The 18,575-nt window shown below is 40.2% G+C and overlaps 2 protein-coding genes across 3 annotated transcripts in view; both read right to left on the bottom strand.

Annotated features, from left to right (window-relative positions):
• The window catches only part of lrif1 (ligand dependent nuclear receptor interacting factor 1), a 16,345-nt gene extending 15,591 nt beyond the window's left edge, over window positions 1–754 (bottom strand). The window contains exon 1 of the mRNA XM_079273467.1: window positions 687–754. Within this exon, the coding sequence (XP_079129593.1) occupies window positions 687–724 (38 nt within the window). The 5' untranslated portion in view covers window positions 725–754. The remainder of the gene's footprint in view (window positions 1–686) is intronic.
• Window positions 755–4,362: 3,608 nt separating this feature from the next.
• Window positions 4,363–14,931, bottom strand: renbp (renin binding protein). Of its 2 annotated transcripts, XR_013772210.1 has the most exons (12): window positions 14,863–14,931; window positions 12,673–12,779; window positions 12,480–12,555; window positions 12,300–12,375; window positions 10,729–10,910; window positions 9,770–9,997; window positions 9,403–9,484; window positions 9,131–9,306; window positions 8,850–8,981; window positions 5,812–5,899; window positions 5,205–5,509; window positions 4,363–5,163 (listed from the first exon to the last, which is right to left on the bottom strand). XR_013772210.1 is itself a non-coding variant. In XM_079274327.1 (11 exons), exons 2-11 carry the CDS (start codon window positions 12,771–12,773, stop codon window positions 5,436–5,438), a joined length of 1,215 nt encoding a protein of 404 aa, XP_079130453.1. In that variant the 5' UTR covers window positions 12,774–12,779; window positions 14,863–14,931; the 3' UTR covers window positions 4,363–5,435. The 2 variants fall into 2 exon arrangements, 1 of the variants encoding a protein (XP_079130453.1); XM_079274327.1 differs by having other exon boundaries at window positions 4,363–5,509.
• Window positions 14,932–18,575: the final 3,644 nt, after the last annotated feature.

The following is an 18,575-nucleotide window of genomic DNA, read 5'->3' as shown; positions in this document are numbered from 1 at the left end:
TGCAAGTTTGGAGACTCTTTTGCATTGGCTTCACTCGGCAGAACTGGAGGTTGCCGCCTGGTTAATACTAGTCTACAGTAAATGTAGTGAAGTTCATCATTTTAGTAAAGGGCCACCCAGAGCTTTGTGGTATGCTCCACAGTCTATTATATTTACTTTATTCTGTATTTGAGCAGTAAAGTTACTGTGAGGGATTAACAGTTCTGGAAATCCATTTTTCTTTGTTTGGACTCTGTTTAGTCAATGAGGCTTCTAATGCTAAATTACCGCAACTTAATATTAACAGCAGGCACGCATCTTCCCAAGCACCTTGGATAAAAAGGTTGAAATACAACATGTGAACGCCCCTTGTTTCATGACGCTGTGTTTGTACAGAACATGGTTAGACTAGCTTAGCATAAAGACTGGCAGGCTGATAACCTACTCAAACCCTGTCCTGACTCAAACAACTTTATTTCACAAAATGTTCAATTACTCATTTAAGCATTACAATTATAATCAGAAGTATTCCTGTCATTTGTGGCTGCTATTGGTATTATACTCTTTGCCATGATGTTAGCACTGTTTCATCACGATCCTACAACGGTCCACGGTTCTTGTAATTCGCTTTAATGAACGTTACGTGCCCTTCATTGTAAACGGGATGAGATCAAACGCATTCAACTTTGGTATACATCCAACGTTACCTGTGAACCGGACCCCTTTCCGTCATTGCGGGATACATGACTCGTGAAACGTCCCTTGTAGTTTTCGCGTCCAGTCAGTCAGCGTAACTAAAACATCCGTTTCATGAGATTCATGAATCTCGAGGCAGACAGAACATGTTAACGTTGGTCAGATGTGTTTACACCAAAGCCCAGAAGAGAAAAAGGCACGCTAACGCTACGTATTCACGTCGTTATATCCTCCCTAAATATATATAGATATATATATGGTAAGTCAGACTAAACAAATCACTGATTTAATCGCATGTATCATCAAACATGTCACTTCTCGCTTTCCGTTCTTTCCGCATCCGTTACATCAGGCTTCCTGTTTGTTACATGGGTCTTCTTCTTCTTCTTGTTTGAGGTTTATTGGCGGTTGGCAAACAATGAATTAGTGCATTACCGCCACCAACTGGTATGGAGTGTGGATCAGGATGTCTAATTGGCTACTTATATAAACATTTTAATTCAAAAGAAAAAAGAAACAAAACAAAACAACGAGCTCATATTTTCTCAATAATATTAATTAGTCTAAGATATTGAAATAATACTTGATAACACTCACTTTTTGAGTTATTTTGCAGAATATCCACGATATCCAACCGTACCATCATCTTGCCGAGATCTCCAATCAGCTGCCCTCTGTCCTGCTCATATTTCTGACATTGTACAACTACATGCTCTATTGTTTCCTCTTGCTCACAATAGTCGCATTTCCCTGTTTCATGTTTACCTATTTTTTTAAGCATACCATTTAGGCCTGTATGTCCAAATCTAAGCCTTGATATCACCGCTTCCTCTCTCCTGTTCCTTCCTGCACATCTCATTTCTCCCACTTTCCTCTGAACTCGGTAAAAACATTGTCCTTTCCTGTCTTCTTCCCATTGCTTCTGCCACCTTTCCTTCAACCTCTGTTTAATTTTTCTGATTGCAACATTAATACAGCTATTTCTTGTGGTCTCTTTTGCAGCTTTAGCTGCCATTTCATTTCCTATGACCCCAATATGTGCTGGTACCCATAGGAATATGACTGTCAGACCCATCATTTGAATTCTGTATCATGTTTGTTGTATTTCTATAAGGATGTCTGGTCTACTGTATGAATGGCTGTTCTGTAAGATGGCTAATGATGAGCTTGAGTCTGAACAAATGATTGCCCTCAATGGTCTTGTGTCCTCGATCCACTGTAGTGCGGACATTATTACCAGCATTTCCCCTGTGTACACTGATAGTCCCTCTGTGATCATTTTACCTGTTTTAATATAAAATTCTGGGACAATAAATGCTACTCCTACCTTGTTTCCTAAATTCTTTGATGCATCTGTAAAAACCTGGATATAACTGGTAACTGTCGATATGTGCCTGTATTGTATGCCAATTGAAATGATCCGCTCTACCCTTGTTCTTCTTTTTTAATAACGTAAAGTCTACTGTTGCATTAGAAAGTATCCACGGTGCTATTGCTGGTAATGGGACTGTTGGACTGAAGTTGAATTTAGCTATGCCAAGTTCTGTTGCTTTCTGTGCTACTGTCCAGCCAAAGCTTCTTGTCTCCCTCATCTCCTTTTCCCAGCAAGGTTCTAACGTTTCTTGTGTTGGATGTTCTTCACTGTGTCCCTGTAGATTTGCCCAACAGCTCAATGCTATGGGTTCTTCAGTTCTAGCGGCATTTCACCCATTTCCACCTGTAATGCAGCCGTTGGAGTCGTTTTAAAGACACCGGTCCATATTCTTATTGCCTGATATTGAATAATATCCAGTTTTTTAAGAGATGTGCTTGCTGCTGATCCATACACCACACACCCATAATCTAATATAGACCTAATTAATCCACTGTATATGGCTTTCAAAGCAGTTATATCTGCCCCCCATTCACTTCCCATCAAACACCTCATTATATTTAATGCTTTTTTACATTAATTCTTTACTTTATTAATATGTACAGCCCATGTGATCCTTTTGTCAAACCACAAACCTAAATATTTAAAGTGTTTTACTCTCTCCAATTCATGATTATATAGTTCTAGTTTTACTTCACTACCAATTTGTCTCCTTGTAAAGAACATTGTCTTTGTCTTATCTAATGAGAATTTAAAACCCCATTTATATGACCACTCTTCTCCCTTCAAAATGTCTCTCTGCAGTTTGTTTACTATGACTTCCACATTTCTTCCCCTCTTCCAAATTGGTCCATCATCTGCAAATAGTGACAATCCCTTTTTCAATTTCACTGAACACACATATATAAATATATATATATATATATATATATATATATATATATATATATATATATATATATATATATATATATATATATATATATATATATTAGTGCTGGGCAACGATTAAAATATTTAATCGCGATAATCGCAAACAATCCATGCGATTAATCGCGATTAAATATTATATATTATATTAATATATTAATAATATATTAATCGCATTGTTATGGCAAAGTTCAATGATGAATTCAAAAGTAGTGTATTGCACACTTTTATTTTAAAAGTACTGCTATATGAACAAAAGTGCAATAACATTTGGTTCACGAGATGCAGGTAGCATGTTTCATACTTAATGTGAATAGAATTCATATTTTGTTGGCATCTTATTCTGAAAACCGGATGTTCGTCTGAAGAAACCGGATGTTGTCTCACGTTAATGTTTCCGCTAACTTTCAAAGTCCTTCGCTTGCTCCGGATCTGTGCCGTTTAAATGCGTTTTCCGTAAGTTTCATCATATAGGTGCACTAACATGTAAGTGTCTGCTGAGTTGACCACGGAGATCTGAGTGTCTGCTGACTTTACCGCAGTGATGTCCACCCACTTGTCTCCAGGGAGAGCAGCGGAAGACGCCTTTTCTCTACGGCAACCCTGAAGGGACATCATATCTCTAATACAAAACGATAAACATGCCACGGCAGGATGTTTGCTGGCTTTTATCCCACTGTTATTGTCATCCTCTTGTTATGTATATGCATTGTCTCTTGTCTTTCAGTTTAAAATTATTATTTCATTTTTGTTTTTTTATTTAAAAAATGCGTTAACGCGTGATAAAATAATTGTCGGCATTAATTAATGATGCGTTAATGCGAAATGAACACGTTAACTTGCCCAGCAGTAGTATGTATATATATATATATAAAATTCAAGGTTGGGTTCGGTACGATACAGTGGAGCCACGGTTCGGTATGTTTCGGTACAGTAGAAAACTATAAATGCCAGAGAAATGTACTTGATTTTAAAATATATTGATTCATTACAACTAACATCATGAAGTTATTCTTTGACTTTGAACAATGATGGAACTATACCTGAGTGACCCGTCTTCTGGGGTGTCTTCTTAGCAACACATAAGCATAAATAACTAAAACTGCTCCTTAATGTTATGTAGTATTGTTACTTACATCTTGTATTGTTACTTACATCTTGCAAGAGATTTTTAATCTCAATGGGACTACCTGGTTAAATAAAGGTTTTAAAAAAAAATAAAACATTTCTTTTTTTTTTTCAAACTTATTCGGTTCGTCATGCGTACCGAACCGTGAGCCTCGTACCGAACAGTTCAATACGAATACGCGTACCGTTACACCCCTAATATATATATACAGTAATCACACAACTCTATACAGTACATATTTCAATCTATTTTTATTTAATATTATTTTAAACAATAGAACGCTAGACATACCACTTAGGAAAGGAAATGACAGCAACGACCTGTAGATGTGTTAAGTGTTTCGGTTCACATTCATCACTCTCATCAGCCTCTTTTCCAGCAGCAGCTGTTTCTAGGGGGAAAGCTCTGGTAAAGCCTCTGTACACTACCCGCTCCAAAGCAAACAGGACAGACACAGGTAGAGACTAGCTGGTGGACACAGTGGAGCGTTTAGCAGCTAAAGAGACAGACTTCTTTCTCACGAGCTGGACATTAACATGACCCCCAAAAACATTGCTTCATGCTGGATGTGTAAAGATGCAACAGTTAGATGGAAAGTTGGTCACATCTACTTTACAAAGTGATGAAAATACAAAAAAAAAACGACTCTCGTTAACTGATTGTGTACTGTGTAATATATTTGGTGGAACATAGCGTCTTTACAGTCTAATTCTGGAACGCTACCGTCACAAAATGTCCATCAAACAACCGTCATATCTGAAACTCCAACATCATTAACTGTCTAATTACAAAATAATTAAATAAAAATGATTTGCATTAACCAAATTTATTATGTCACATTATGAATTAACTCAATTTAGAATGCATTTATTGGCCTGTGAACAGATTAGAAGCATGTGATCAGCACTAAGCTACTGTAGCTTAAATCTTTCTCTAACATACATTATGGATCATCCGTTTGTTAGAATATCATGCTTGTAGCACAGTTGCTACATTAGCTGTATGAACTGGAATGAATAGGATGTAAACACACATTTTCCTAAAACATAAAACATTTCTTTTGGTGTTTATGTTTTAGTATGTATGATGAGGGAGGACTCAGCTCACAAAAGTAATTACGAGAAGAACGTTAAAACAAACTCAATGGTGGGAGATCTTCTCAGTCGCTTAAAAACAAGACGTCAGACGGGTGTAATTCGACCAAGAAATGTATCCCACATTATTTGAAAAGGAGTGCAATTATCTGTTAAAAACTGATTATTGTAGTTTGATTTAGTGAACAGACAAATCAGATTCAATCCCGTCACTACAACATTGACGTCAGAGTGTTCAGTCCTTGTTCGCCAGAAGATCATCCAGCATTCGCTCGCACATGTACAGGCAGCGAGGCACATGGAAGAACCCTGAGGAAGAGGAGAGAAATACGATTATCTTACTGAACAGGTAGAGCGGGAAGCTGCCCCAGGCCCGGGGCAGCTTCCCGCTAGTTCACCGTTCAAACTAGTTCACCGTGTGGCAACTAGTTTGTCTGTTTGGTAATACTTATGCATCACGAAAGCACAGCATAAACAGAGACGATGAAGGCCTTACAGGGGAATTAAAGCATTTTCCCCATTAGTATGTGTTGCCAGGTGTACAGTATGAAGCCTTTAGTGTCTCCAGAGGTAGCTGTGTGAAGTTCGATAAATGTCACTTATGTTCTTACCTTTAAAGGGGCCTCCCTTAAAATCCAGGGCCACTTTCCCTTCTTGAGTCAAATAGCCAAACCACTCGCCACTCTTAGGATCAGGAAACTGCACAGAATCAGGCACACATACACGATTATCAGGCCTATGGTGCATGTACTCTATATATTCACAAAACATTCGACAAGCTTCAAACGCTTTCATCTCTGTGGAGTCATCCACATAAAGCACATGTGATTTTCAATGTTACGTAATTTGCATCGAATTTATTTCGCTGATGCTTTCATCCGAAGCGGCTTACAATGAGTGCATTAAACCATGTGGATACAACCCAAACATGACACAACTTCAAATCTGCTGAAGGGCTTTCATGTGCTACATTTATAATTTATGGTTAAAATGGTAATTGGTAATAATTGGTAAATGTTAATGAGCTGGTTTGCACAACTGTGGATGGTTAAAGGAATATTTCAAAAATCTTCTTTCTGAGAAAGATGTTGAGATGGATCTCAAATCTCATCTGTGTGTTAAAACCTGTTAAAAACGGACCTATTTTTTAGGCCTCTGCTCGAAAATTGCATACCCATACTAAAAAGAGTATATCTCTGCAACCACAAGGTCTATTTGAATAATTTTGGTGTTATAGTAAAGGGAGCACTTGTGAGATTTGATCACATGTGTAAATATCAGTATATATATATATATATATATATATATATATATATATATATATATATATATATATATATATATATATATATATATATATATATATATATATATATGTTACTGGTTAACAGTAAATGAAGATGGCACACAGCTCAAATTGAAAAATTTCAGGTTCGCCTAAAAAAAAAAAAAGAAGCACTTACAGGATTATTATTTCTTTGGAATGATGCAGCTGCAGGTCTAAACCTCTCCCAAATCATAGCACAATATGTGAACAGTCTCTCTGCAAAGTTTGACTTTGATAAAGTGAAGCAGAACAAAATTAGAGAGCTTTAAGTGCAGAGGGTTCAGGCGAGGTCGCCAAAATGGTCAATTTGGCACCATCTGTGCCATTTGAATTTTCTCATGTACCAAACTATATATTTCACTTGTATATCACTAATGGTGTTCAATTCATCCAAATACAGCAGTTTGGGCTTTATTTTGAAAGCCAGAATCCTCTCCGAGTCTCTCTGCATACTGGAGTTTTTCTGGATGTCAGCCCACTGTGAGTACGCAGGTCTCTATCTCAGCAACCCATTGGTTGATTTCAGTATTTGACACCTCATTTGAAGCGTTAGAGCTTATAGAATTTAGCTATACCGACCAAAATGAGATTAACAGCACTATTAGCCAATCAGAATCAGCAGGGCGCCGTCCTGTGAGACATGCTGGATGAAGCGATTTCCGTTGTTGGTGTTCTTTGGCTCATATCTTGCTGATGCTTTGTTGTAGCTGGATTTGATATATGTCTGGAATCTGTGGAATGTCTGCTTTCTTTTGAGATATTGTGTGTGCGTATTGCATAAAATACCACAGCGGTAGAGCCAGAAATATGGCGAGTGGGTTGACTAGGTGGCGATATATGGATTTTGATATTTGGTAATTCATTTAGTTGTTGTTTGAGTTGTTTTTTGAGCATGTAAAAACAGCTTACATATTCTTGTACCCCAGGTTCTGCTGTTTAATCTGATGTGCAACATCATTATATTCGTTTGTGATAAATGCATTTCTTCCAACGGTATATGCTAAACTTTCTCTACAGCCCCCAAAAAAGGGGGCGCTTGGGCTAAAGTGGAACAGTAGTAAGGATGTGGTTAGCCTAGCTTAGCATGAAGAGCAGAGGGAAACAGCTAGCCTAGCTATAGTCTGGCCACAAAACTGAAATTTGTAGTTTCAGGAGGGGGTTATTTGCTGGAAGTACTTCAGCCAACCAGCTCTTTTGTGCAGTGTCTCAGCTAAAACCTGAAAAACTCCTTTTGGTCTTTTGCATCGCAGGAACGCAATGACTTAAGGCAGGGGTCTCTAATAGGCAGACCATGGTCCAGATCCAGACGCCGTTGGACCCAGGACCTAAAACTGATCGATAATTGATCCATTTGAACCGACGCAGCTTGTTCAGGAAACACACCACGTGATGCAGCTCAGCCAATCAAATATGGATATTCTCACAAGTTTCCTGATTCGAGTGAGATGTACACATATGACACGGGGGAGAGACGAGGAGAGAGAACGAAGAGCAGGAGAATAATTACATGAGTCAGAGAAGTTATTTCACATGACGTTCTAAATTCAGGAAAATATAATGTTCTCAGCTGGTCTGGCTGTGGGATCCACCGTCATTCCTTAATGACAAGCCGCAACCCAAAGACATGATCATATGATTTTACTTTCACAACTTGAATGTTGACCGTACTGCTCTGCAGTCTTTCCTCGTCTCAGCCCCCTGTGTCATGGTGTGTGGAACATCTCACTCAATCAGAATGCCCATATTTGATTGGCTGAGCTGCATCACGTGATGTGATTCACTACCCGACAGCCTCTGCTGTTAAGTTTCGTTTCACGATTGTCACGTGCTCACAGCACACTCACAGCAATCACAGCACACTGCACCTCACGGCAGAGCTACACATGGACACTGAGCTGCACATAATGCTGACGTCATTATAGGCCGGCTAGCAGGTGCTGACACGTCAAAGAATACGCCCAACATGTCAAACTAAAGATCTGATTGGTTGAGACGATGACAATCAACAATATCGTCCCCATTCACTTAAACTGCACATGGATTCACTTGAGAGTCTGCAGGCATCTGCCTCTGTTCTTACCTAGAGACACAGAGGTGAAATCTGATTGGCTAAAAGCTCTACTTAAAACAAGCTGCACTGGAAGCAGAGCAACTGAGGAAGACAGGAGCTGTGCAATGAGAAAATAAGATAATGGGAAACATATTTTTATAAATGATATACCCGGGTATATATACACCTGGTCTCCAGGTCAAAAATGCTCATCAAAATGTTGAACTATATTTTGACATAAGTAATGAAACGCTACAGCGCCAACAACTCACATGGTTCAAGGTGTATTCGTAAACTTCAGAGAATCTATCCAGCAGCTCGGGCTTCTTGGTCTGACTGTAGGCCATCAGGAAGGCGATGAGAGCCTCACAGTGGGGCCACCACAGCTTCATATTCCACTCCAACTGGTCAAACATACAAGCAGCAGCACACAGCCTCATTTCATGTTTTTTTTATAAAACTCAGTGATCAGACAACTGCAAACAATATCTTCCATCACAAGCTGCAACTGTCTAAAGCGAAACACCATTGTGTGTATGGGTGATTGGTTAACCTGTGTGGGGCAGTGACCATCCACATCCAGGAAGTAGAAGAGGCCGCCGTGCTCTTTGTCCCAGCCGTCCTGATAAGGCAGCTCCACAAACTTGTTGATGGCGGTCCTCCGGAGCTCCTCGTCCTCCTGCTCTGCACTGACCTGAAGCAGGAACCAGCCCGCTTCCAGGGCATGGCCTGAGTCAGCACGGGTCGACATGTGGGGGAAGACCAAAGACACGTTGGAAAATGTTGAGGTCTGGCTGACTGGTCAGCAGGCGGTGCAGTGTTTACCTGGGTTCTGCAGTCGGCCCTGGCAACCTGGCAGCTCTGCTCCCTCCAGTGATACACTCTCTAGAATAGCGGTGCCGTCTCTCTGTACCAAGTTACAAGAGAAGAAAAAAAGAAATGTTATATTCAGCATATTAAACGCAGGGTTGGTAATCTTGAGCAGCAAGAGTATGCTAGATTTTAAGTGATTTAACCATAAACCCAGCTCAGTGTTGCAAACTCTTTCCCAACTAAATAATTACTGAAAATGTAAGGTGGCAATCATATTTTCAGTTTTCGCAACCAAAAGCTGATGCCTACTTGTAAAAGTTAGCGTTGAACTGCCCTAAATCTCACCACTTTATTGGGTCATTTCAATCACGAGGCATACCTGGATGTGTTGTAGAATCTGCTGAACACACCATCTGGCCAGCTCTCTGTACTTGTGCGCAACCTCCCGACCCCGGCCTTCCGTTAGCTGTTCCACCAGACACAGCAGCATCATGGGGACCGCCATGCTGTTGGTGGGAACGTCTCCGGGAAGCTGGGGCCGGCCCAGGCCAGACGAGTCCACCCGAACCCAGTAGATCAACTGCTCCATCATCTGCTCAGCCTCCAGCTGGTGACACACGACAGAGCAGAAGCGCATCAGAGTGATGGTGTAACCATGTGGGAATGTGAGGGCGGTTGTAGGAGGATCAAGCGTGTTCAGGCACATTCACCTTCCGTTTTACTAAACCTGAGTCACTGATGCTGACTCTGTAATGCATCATTTTATTATTACAGCAAAGGTTATTATATTGACGGCTCAATTGTGTTAAATATTTGTGGGGTCCAATAGTTTGTAGAGGAAACAAAAAATAAAAAAACTATATTTGAAAACTAACTGAAGATTGACCACAAAGTACAACACATTTGCATACAAAGCAGTATATTTTACTTCCCTTAATATCCAGAATCATCAGAATTTTAAGTTTTTGTCAGCAGTTACCCCACTATAGGGAGCCTTTTGTTGTCTGACAATGTCAAAATAGATTTGGGACCATTTTCTGGGAACCACAATCCAGAGTTGCAAAATAAAATAAAATAAATAGGGGAACTAGTTTTACAATTGCTTGATGAGCTTCAACGTCTGTTTCTGTTGATGCACAATCAGCAAAAAGTGGGCATAGTGCAAATACAATACATGTGGCAACTATAGTCACAACACAGAGCTAGGGATCAACCGGCTGTGATTTGTGAACGAGCCACTCTACCTCCTGGGACATTCATCTTTCAGAAACATTGTCATGGACCAGCAGTTTCCAACATATGTATTGTATACAAATAGTTTTGATTATTGCTTTGTACCTGCATGTCCTTGTCACCAGTGACCCTGCTCAGTTCATCCATGGCCATGATGTAGAAACACTCACTGAATATGGTCCTCTGAATCTTGAGTGCTTTACCATCTCTTGTTAAGCAGAAGGCACACTTCCACTGGCCACTGCTGCTGCTGGAGACACGAGCAAACTTCCTCAGGAAAGCTCCCCCTAAGACGCAAACAGAACAATATAACATTAGGTTATGATTCATGAGAAATACGTATAAAGCCCTTTTTTTACACACATGAATAGGTCAAATTGTTGGCTTCATCTATCTGTTCAATTAGTTGACAATGTTCACTTCAGCTTTGTTCAGATATGACTTTAAAGGGAACATACTGTATTGTGCTGATTTTCTTAGGTTCATAATTGGGCTTTTACTAGAAAACATTTACATGCTTTTATGTAAAAAACAAAACACACAAGGCAAGGCCTCTCATATACATCTGTGGTATATTGTACATCTACTGTGGAGGTCCTAGACAATAGATCCCAGCTCACTAACAAGCAGAGGAAATGTATGAAAGAGATAGTTAAGTCAGTAAATAATTGTAATAGAATGCATATTGTTCAACACAGGCCATTTTGATAGGCATTAAATATATCACAATAGAATAGAACAAATGTAGCTTTACTTTCGTACAGCACTCTGTAGGCAGACGTTCCACTGGTGCCCTTTGATACTACTGTGGCTGCTGCTGCATGCTGATGTTGTAATGAAACGACCATTTAGCTATCCCTTCTCATTAATATGGGGGGGGGGTAAGCTAATGAGCATGCACGTGACATAGGAAGGGGAGGCAAATCTGAATGGCTTGTTGAATCACATGTTTTCTGACGTAGGCAGCCTGATTATTTTCAATGATGTCTTATTTCACAGTTGGTAGGCACTCCAGACACCCAAACGTATGTGCACAAACATTGACAAAGACAGCTCTTCATGTTATGTCCCCTTTAAGAGCTGTAATGCTCGCACGTGCTGGAGAACAGTGGTCAGCTGGAATTGTGATGACATGAAGGAAGATCAGTGTTTGCTGTTCTTTCACAAGCTGTCCCAGTGATTGATTTGAAAAACGCATCAATGATCCCAAACTGGGCCGAGACAGATTTGTTTCTTAGTTTCCATAAAGATGACATTTTTGCAGCTCCAACGGTTCCTTCAAACAGTGACGACATGTTACATGCCATAATGATGATTAGCAGAGAGTGCAGTGAAGCAAGCATTGTACCAGACCTATAGTGAAGAGGGAGCTGAGCCAGAAGGCAAAGCTCTCGATGGACCAGTCCTTCTTACATTCCAACCTTCACCTATAATCATGAGCTTTCGTTTGTGACTGGAAGAACGAGATTACAGATACAAGAGGCCGAAATGAGCTTCTTTTGTAGGGTGGCTGGGCTCAGCCTTAGAGATAGGATGGGCAGCTCAGACATCCGGCAGGAGCTCAGAGTAGAGCCACTGCTAGAATACCAAGGATTCAACCAAAGACAGAACAGAAAACTCTCTCTCGACACTTCAGTTGTGCTAACGCTAAGAGCTTTACATTCCAACACACACACCGGCTTTTGCTGCTTCCAGAATTTCAGGCTTGCGGAAGCGTTCCATGGTTCGGTACAGGCGGCAATACATCCACACCTGTGAAAGAGACAAGCCAAAATATATTCACCTAACATCTGATGACCACATATCAGGCAGTGGATTACCTGTTCCGCACTGCCAGTATCATGAGAGAGACTCACCTGTCTACCCTGCAGCCAGACATACTTCAGCTCATCATAAACCTTCCCATCCCTCCCGATACAAGTGAAGAAGCCTCTGAAACACAGAGCAGGAAGTTTATCACAAGGAAACACAAACTGCATGCACAGTACAAACAGCTGTACACAACTGCTCAGCATGCAAGCTATGAGTTGTAACGTTTTGGTACAGTACCCATGTGTCGTATCATGAGAGTATTTGAGCCAGAAGGCCACTGCGTTGTCCAGTTCTTTACGAATCCGCTGTCGCCACTCCTCCAGCTTCACCACAGACATGGTTCCCTTCAAACATGAAAATCAGTTCGTAATAAAAAGGTAGAATGTATGACCTTGCCTGTTTACTTTTGACTTAATCAGAACAACACTTATCATCTTACTCGTGGTGCAACGGCTCATAAAACTCACGGTTCGGATCACGGATCAGAGACACAGATCGGATCACAGACCACAAAAGAAAAAAGGGAGCAAATAGAACTTTAGATCCCTCTTTACGTTTTTTCTGATCTGGGATCCGGCTCCTGCGCGGCTTTGACAACTACATTTAAAGAAGTAAAGGGAGATTATGGTTGTATAAGAACATTGTTATATTTATATTGTTGCTTAATAAATACTATAATAAATAATAAATAAATAATTATAATAATAATAAATTATACAAATTGTCAATATTTGTGTGTTTGAACTATGGAATGTACCCAGTAATATGTGTAAAATATGATATCTGCGCAAAATATATGCTTTTCCTGCTCGTCCTCTCTGCACGACACTCTGAGAACGCGAGCTAGGGGGCCAAATCGTTTTGGCCCAAAAGAGGCGGGTCTATGAAGCAGTTTAGCCAATTGCTGATTCAAGATATAAATGAGTGACATACAAGTGAGCCAATCAGCGCCCTCAAATAGATTCAGCGTGGGGCCAGAACGATCTGGCCCCCCTAGCTGCGCGTTGTCGTCAGGAGAAGTCTCTACAGGCGAGCGCCAGCGCCAGCGCGAGCACTCCTCCAAGACCCGAGGAGAGGAGAACTTTGGCGGAGATTCTGCAGCCAAAGAGCTGATATCAGATCAGCCTGACCTCACAATCAGACAGCAGACTCGCGGGAAAGGGAAGCAGTACATGCGAAGCTTCTGTACTAGCTGTACACCAGACAGGTTTGGCTAGCTGGATGACGTCATGCTAATCATTTATTTAGCTTTTTAAAACAACGGGGACAGATCCAGCTTGCAGTTACGGGAGTGAGGGATGAGGAGGTAAGGAAACATGAGAACACCAGGACACACATGAGAACTCTGTCAAGCTACATATTAGACAAAGTGAACATCTTTTCTTCTACATAGCTGTCCTCAGTCTCATCTGCTTAACTTGGTCATGGAGGCATCAACATGTAATAGAGATGTTAAATTAACAGTAAAAACTCATCATAGTTTAATTTAACATCAGTATTCATAATTACACTTCATGTTTACTTCTCCTGATCTTTACCTCCTATAACAAGGTCCATAGGGGCATCTCAATAAATAAACATGTTATATTATATTTTATATATAGATATATACTGTGTATATATCTAAATATCTATATATGTATGCGTGTGTTTTATATTATTATATGATATATATTATACTGTGTATATATTATATTATAATGAATTCCCTGTGAGGGTGACAAAAATAAGATGTACTGACATGTTTATCAAAGTGTTATTTACAGCTTTTTTTCGTGTTGGAATAAATGTTAAATATTTAACTGCAAAGTATTAAATGCGTGTTTGATACTTCAATTATTTTTGCATTAAATCATACTGGGATGTTTGCTGAAATTAATAGGATGGCCCTACCTAGAAAATTTTCCACCAGCCGCCACTGCACAGAGTACCATAAATAAACACTATCTGCCGACACTAGAGTACCATAAATAAACAACAACGTACCAGAGTTATGAGGCGTTCAATTGTCTTGTCTGACAAAACACTTAAAGAGACAGGAACTGTACTGCAGCAATGGAAATATATTTTGAACATTAAAGCATGGCAACACTTTCTAGTTTAGCCAGGACATTTAAAAAGCACGAACCTGAAACTGAGCTAAATCTGTCTCTAAACTCACAAACAGAAAATGTGTCATCTTGTTTTTTCAAGCTCGGAATCTTTCGCCATCAAAAGTCTCGAGCCAACAACAAGCTATTATCCGACCAATAACTTGTTGTTCCCTTATTCTCGCTAAAAAGAGAGAAAAACAGTTCCTCTGCTGTCGGCACACATTGCAGCAGCCGTTAGTGTTTCTCGTGCAATATGTCGGTGCTCCGTTTCAGTAGCGGTTAGAAGAAAGAAGACAGAAGCACCGGCAGAGCACCGCGGGTTGACAGTTCTTACCTTCTGCTCCAGGTACGGACAGACAGTGAAGAGACGCCTCCTGCAGCGGCGCTCTGCTCACTCTCGACGAGCCGTCTGTCACATGACCGCGCATCAGCGCTGCTACAGCGGCGAAGAGGAAGTGGAAGCTGGTCGGAGCGGTTTCAACACGCTGGAGCGCTCCTACTCAAGTAAATGGAACTGTGCTATCGAAAGGGCTGGAATGGGCACATGCGGCATAAAAAGTAGATTACTCTGTTGTTCTCACGAGCTCGTAGGACAGAGGTCAGGAAGCAGGGGGAACATTGTGCAATAATGTCAGAAAAGAGGAGGAAAAAAATAAAAACATGCTCTTTTAGACTCACCACGTGATTTTAAGAAAGTACTATGTGAGTGAGTTGAAAAGATTAATTTATATACAAATATGTCCGTGTCTGAAGGTATGCCAAGTAATTCGTTTTCATGAGTGGTTGTATTTTATGTGTGCTGTCCTCTTCATACATGTTTATTAAGCGTCCCTACAGTATTTGTTCACAAACCAGTAGACGGCAGCATGGGGTCGTCCACTATACCAGCATTCAAATTTCCTTAACTACCTGTCATTTGTTAATTTATAAGAGACACTGAACACCACAGGAAAATATAAAAACATTTCAACAAACTTCCATTTGTCATGAGTAATTGTGTCATTGAAACTAAACCTTTGTCCCAGGCGGCAACATCCGGGTCTGAAAAGTAAAGCCAATGGAGAAGTGTCTTAAACTTGCATTCTTTCTCGTGGTCAGCAGGGGGCAACTCCTCTGTTTGCAAAAAGTGTCAATGTTCATCTTAATAATGTATGGTCCCATATACAGTCAAATAGATCATAAAGCAGGATATGCTTTAGGGCGGGCTGAACAACATATTCGCCAGGTATCTGCGCTGTGTAGTAAACTTTGGATTGAAGTGATTGTTTTCAGTTCATTAAACGGGACATTTATTCAACAACACACATGGGATTATTACCACATCGTAACACTAAACCACTTATTCAAACGGCAGACAGTAAATATGATGTTATGTACAGTAAATAGGGAGTGATGTTAGACACAAGCCAAAGTGTTCATGAAGCTGTATGACTAACAGCATGTAACCCCGATGCATTACCTCTGCAGGCCTGCTATTGGCTAATTGAGTGATGAAGGGAACATTGTGTGTCCACAGAATTACTCTGTAAACAAAAGGACAATATTTTCCAGTTAACTTTGTACTGTAATGAAGCAGCCTGAGGCATTGTATTCCAATTCATTCCATACATGTTATTTACAAAATGTAACAAAGTAAAACCAGTCAAACAAAGTTAACTAACCAGACATATGTTTTAACATATAAGTGAATGTGGAATCAGTCCTTCATCGAAGTGGTCCATAATCAAAAGAAATAATACAGTTATATGAGAATAGAAACTACAGTATTACTCAACATCACGTTGCAGTTCAGTCTGAAACCCAACAGAGGGCACTCCATGACCGCAAATGGCCACCAACTAATTATAGAATAGGGAGATCGTCTCTTTTTTGGCGATATAAAACTCCTTGACATTCGATAAATGGAGAACTACAACTACATTACATTTCTGTGCTAACAGTAACAAGCCAAAGAAGATATATTTTCATATTTTTACACATGTTCTTAAAGGAACACTCCACCACTAAAATGACCAATATTGTATCATCAATTACTCACCGCATGTTACCCAGAATTCTAGAAGAAATCATCGTTTTGAACGGTGAACGGGCGAAAACAAAGTGGATCCTTGCTGAATTTAAGTCAATTTCGGCCACGTTTAACAACAGCAAAACTGTATCAAAGATCTGATCACAAACTCTCACACAACTCCTGCAGTGTAATCCAAGCCTCATTGATCCAGCCGTGTGCTCACTACTACCCAAACACTGCATTTTTGCAAAAATCATACTATTTAAACACTTCCTCCGCTGTAGTACGAGTGGGGGAAGTGTCTCAATTATGCCTCAATTATGTTGTATAATTATTGGTGTGTGGTGTTCTCTATATTAGATTGAACTTGTGGTTTTCATGAGACGTTAAACCCCATTTGGATATGGTTTGTGCTTCACTTGTGTTGAATTAGGTTGCTTTGATCGCTTGTAATATCAATGATTTGACGATTCACTTCACTTTATTGAGAGAAGTCTTCATTTTAGTTGATGTATATCAGCTACATGACGTCATGTCAAATCTTTTATTTTCACGAATAAATATATTCAACTGCACTGCTTGCACTTTTGATATTTGTGGCACTTAGATCAACTGCCATCGTCTTCATCCTCGCCGATCACTCGAAGACAAGTATGGTGGCATGACATTGCATGCTGGCACCTTTGACCAAGAAGAGAACCAACAAAAACATCCTTCATTACCACTGAAATATCCATTTTGAACAAGGCCAAACACTGTCACTGTTGAATGCATCTTTGCACACACATTCTTATTTATTGATGGGACTGTTTGTGCGTGAATATAACTTTCTGAGTCTTTCATGGCTGTATGATTTTTATGTTGTTTGTGAGCCCCAAATCTAAGCCAATCGTCTATCATGATGGGATAGACAATAACGATTTTTGAATCTTGAATCTTACAAACCATGAAACTCATTGATTTGTTTTAGTCGTGTTTTTTACAGCCCGGAGATCATTCTGCAGCAAACAACATCTACATCTCTCCTTTGTCAATAACAGAGAGGAACGTTTTAATATTTTTAAGTGAATTCTCTTTTAGGATATAGTTAGCCAACTGCCAAATGTAAATGACGAGGAGAGAGAGAGGAGGAAGAGCAGCAGACATCCATCATCACAGTGTTTTCTAACAGACATAATTGAGCTCGGGGATCAGCGCTAGCCTGGCAGCATCTGCTTCCTCTGCCAGCCTTGCTCTCCGAGGAGGGGGAAAACCTGATTATCCGAAATGACAGCAGTGTAAGTGAACTGGCTGCTTGTCAACAGGACAGACAAATTGCCACCTGAGTGTGTTGGGACTGACTGTTTGGATACAAACACTTTTGAGTGCTGGCAGCTGGTCTGGGCCGAGAGAAGGCTCCAGAAATTCACTAATGTGTAGAGTTTAGCTGCTAACGCTCCTTTAAAGAGCAAAGTCTAATCTTTACACACAGTCTCTCTTCTGTTCTGCATTAAAACGTTTCTCACAGGTTTCCGTGGATCCTGGTTATACCTGGACCTCCTGCCGTGGTTCTGTCTTATGCATTGAATGTGTTGTAACTCTGTTATGTTGTTCATTCTGTCCACATGGCATCTATCCAGTGGTGTAGTAACAAAGTAGAAATACTTCGTTACTGTACTTAAGTCGTTTTTTTGGACATCTGTACTTTACTTTACTATTTATAATTCTGTTGACTTTTACTTTTACTTCACTACATTTTGCAAAGAAAACTGATACTTTGACTCCGATACATTTCCCCTGAAACCTTCGTTACTCGCAACAAAATCAAATCTATCTTTAGAAACAAAATGAATCACGAGAGCAGCGTCGGGGACTGTGTTGGAACACAGACTGCAAGCAAGCAGGTTTGTGAATCAGTGGTGCTAGCAGCAAGTTAAATCATTGGTTCATCACGTTAATGCACAATTGCAAACAAGTGCTCTCAAAGCCGCGTGTTGTGATTCCCAGTGATGCCAGGATGCTACATGCTATAAGCTAGCGAGCGACTACATGAGTAG

This window comes from Melanostigma gelatinosum (assembly GCF_949748355.1).
Source record: "Melanostigma gelatinosum genome assembly, chromosome: 8".
NCBI classification, from domain to species: domain Eukaryota; kingdom Metazoa; phylum Chordata; class Actinopteri; order Perciformes; family Zoarcidae; genus Melanostigma; species Melanostigma gelatinosum.
This window is presented reverse-complemented; position numbering and strand designations above follow the sequence as displayed.

Excerpts from the sequence above, each read along its gene's own strand:
- renbp (XM_079274327.1), bottom strand. The coding sequence starts at position 12,773 with ATGTCTGTGGTGAAGCTGGAGGAGTGGCGACAGCGGATTCGTAAAGAA. Across the intron at positions 12,556-12,672 it reads TCTCATGATACGACACATGG|AGGCTTCTTCACTTGTATCG; the intron begins GTACTGTACCAA and ends TCTGTGTTTCAG. Across the intron at positions 8,982-9,130 it reads ATGGTCACTGCCCCACACAG|TTGGAGTGGAATATGAAGCT; the intron begins GTTAACCAATCA and ends ATGTTTGACCAG.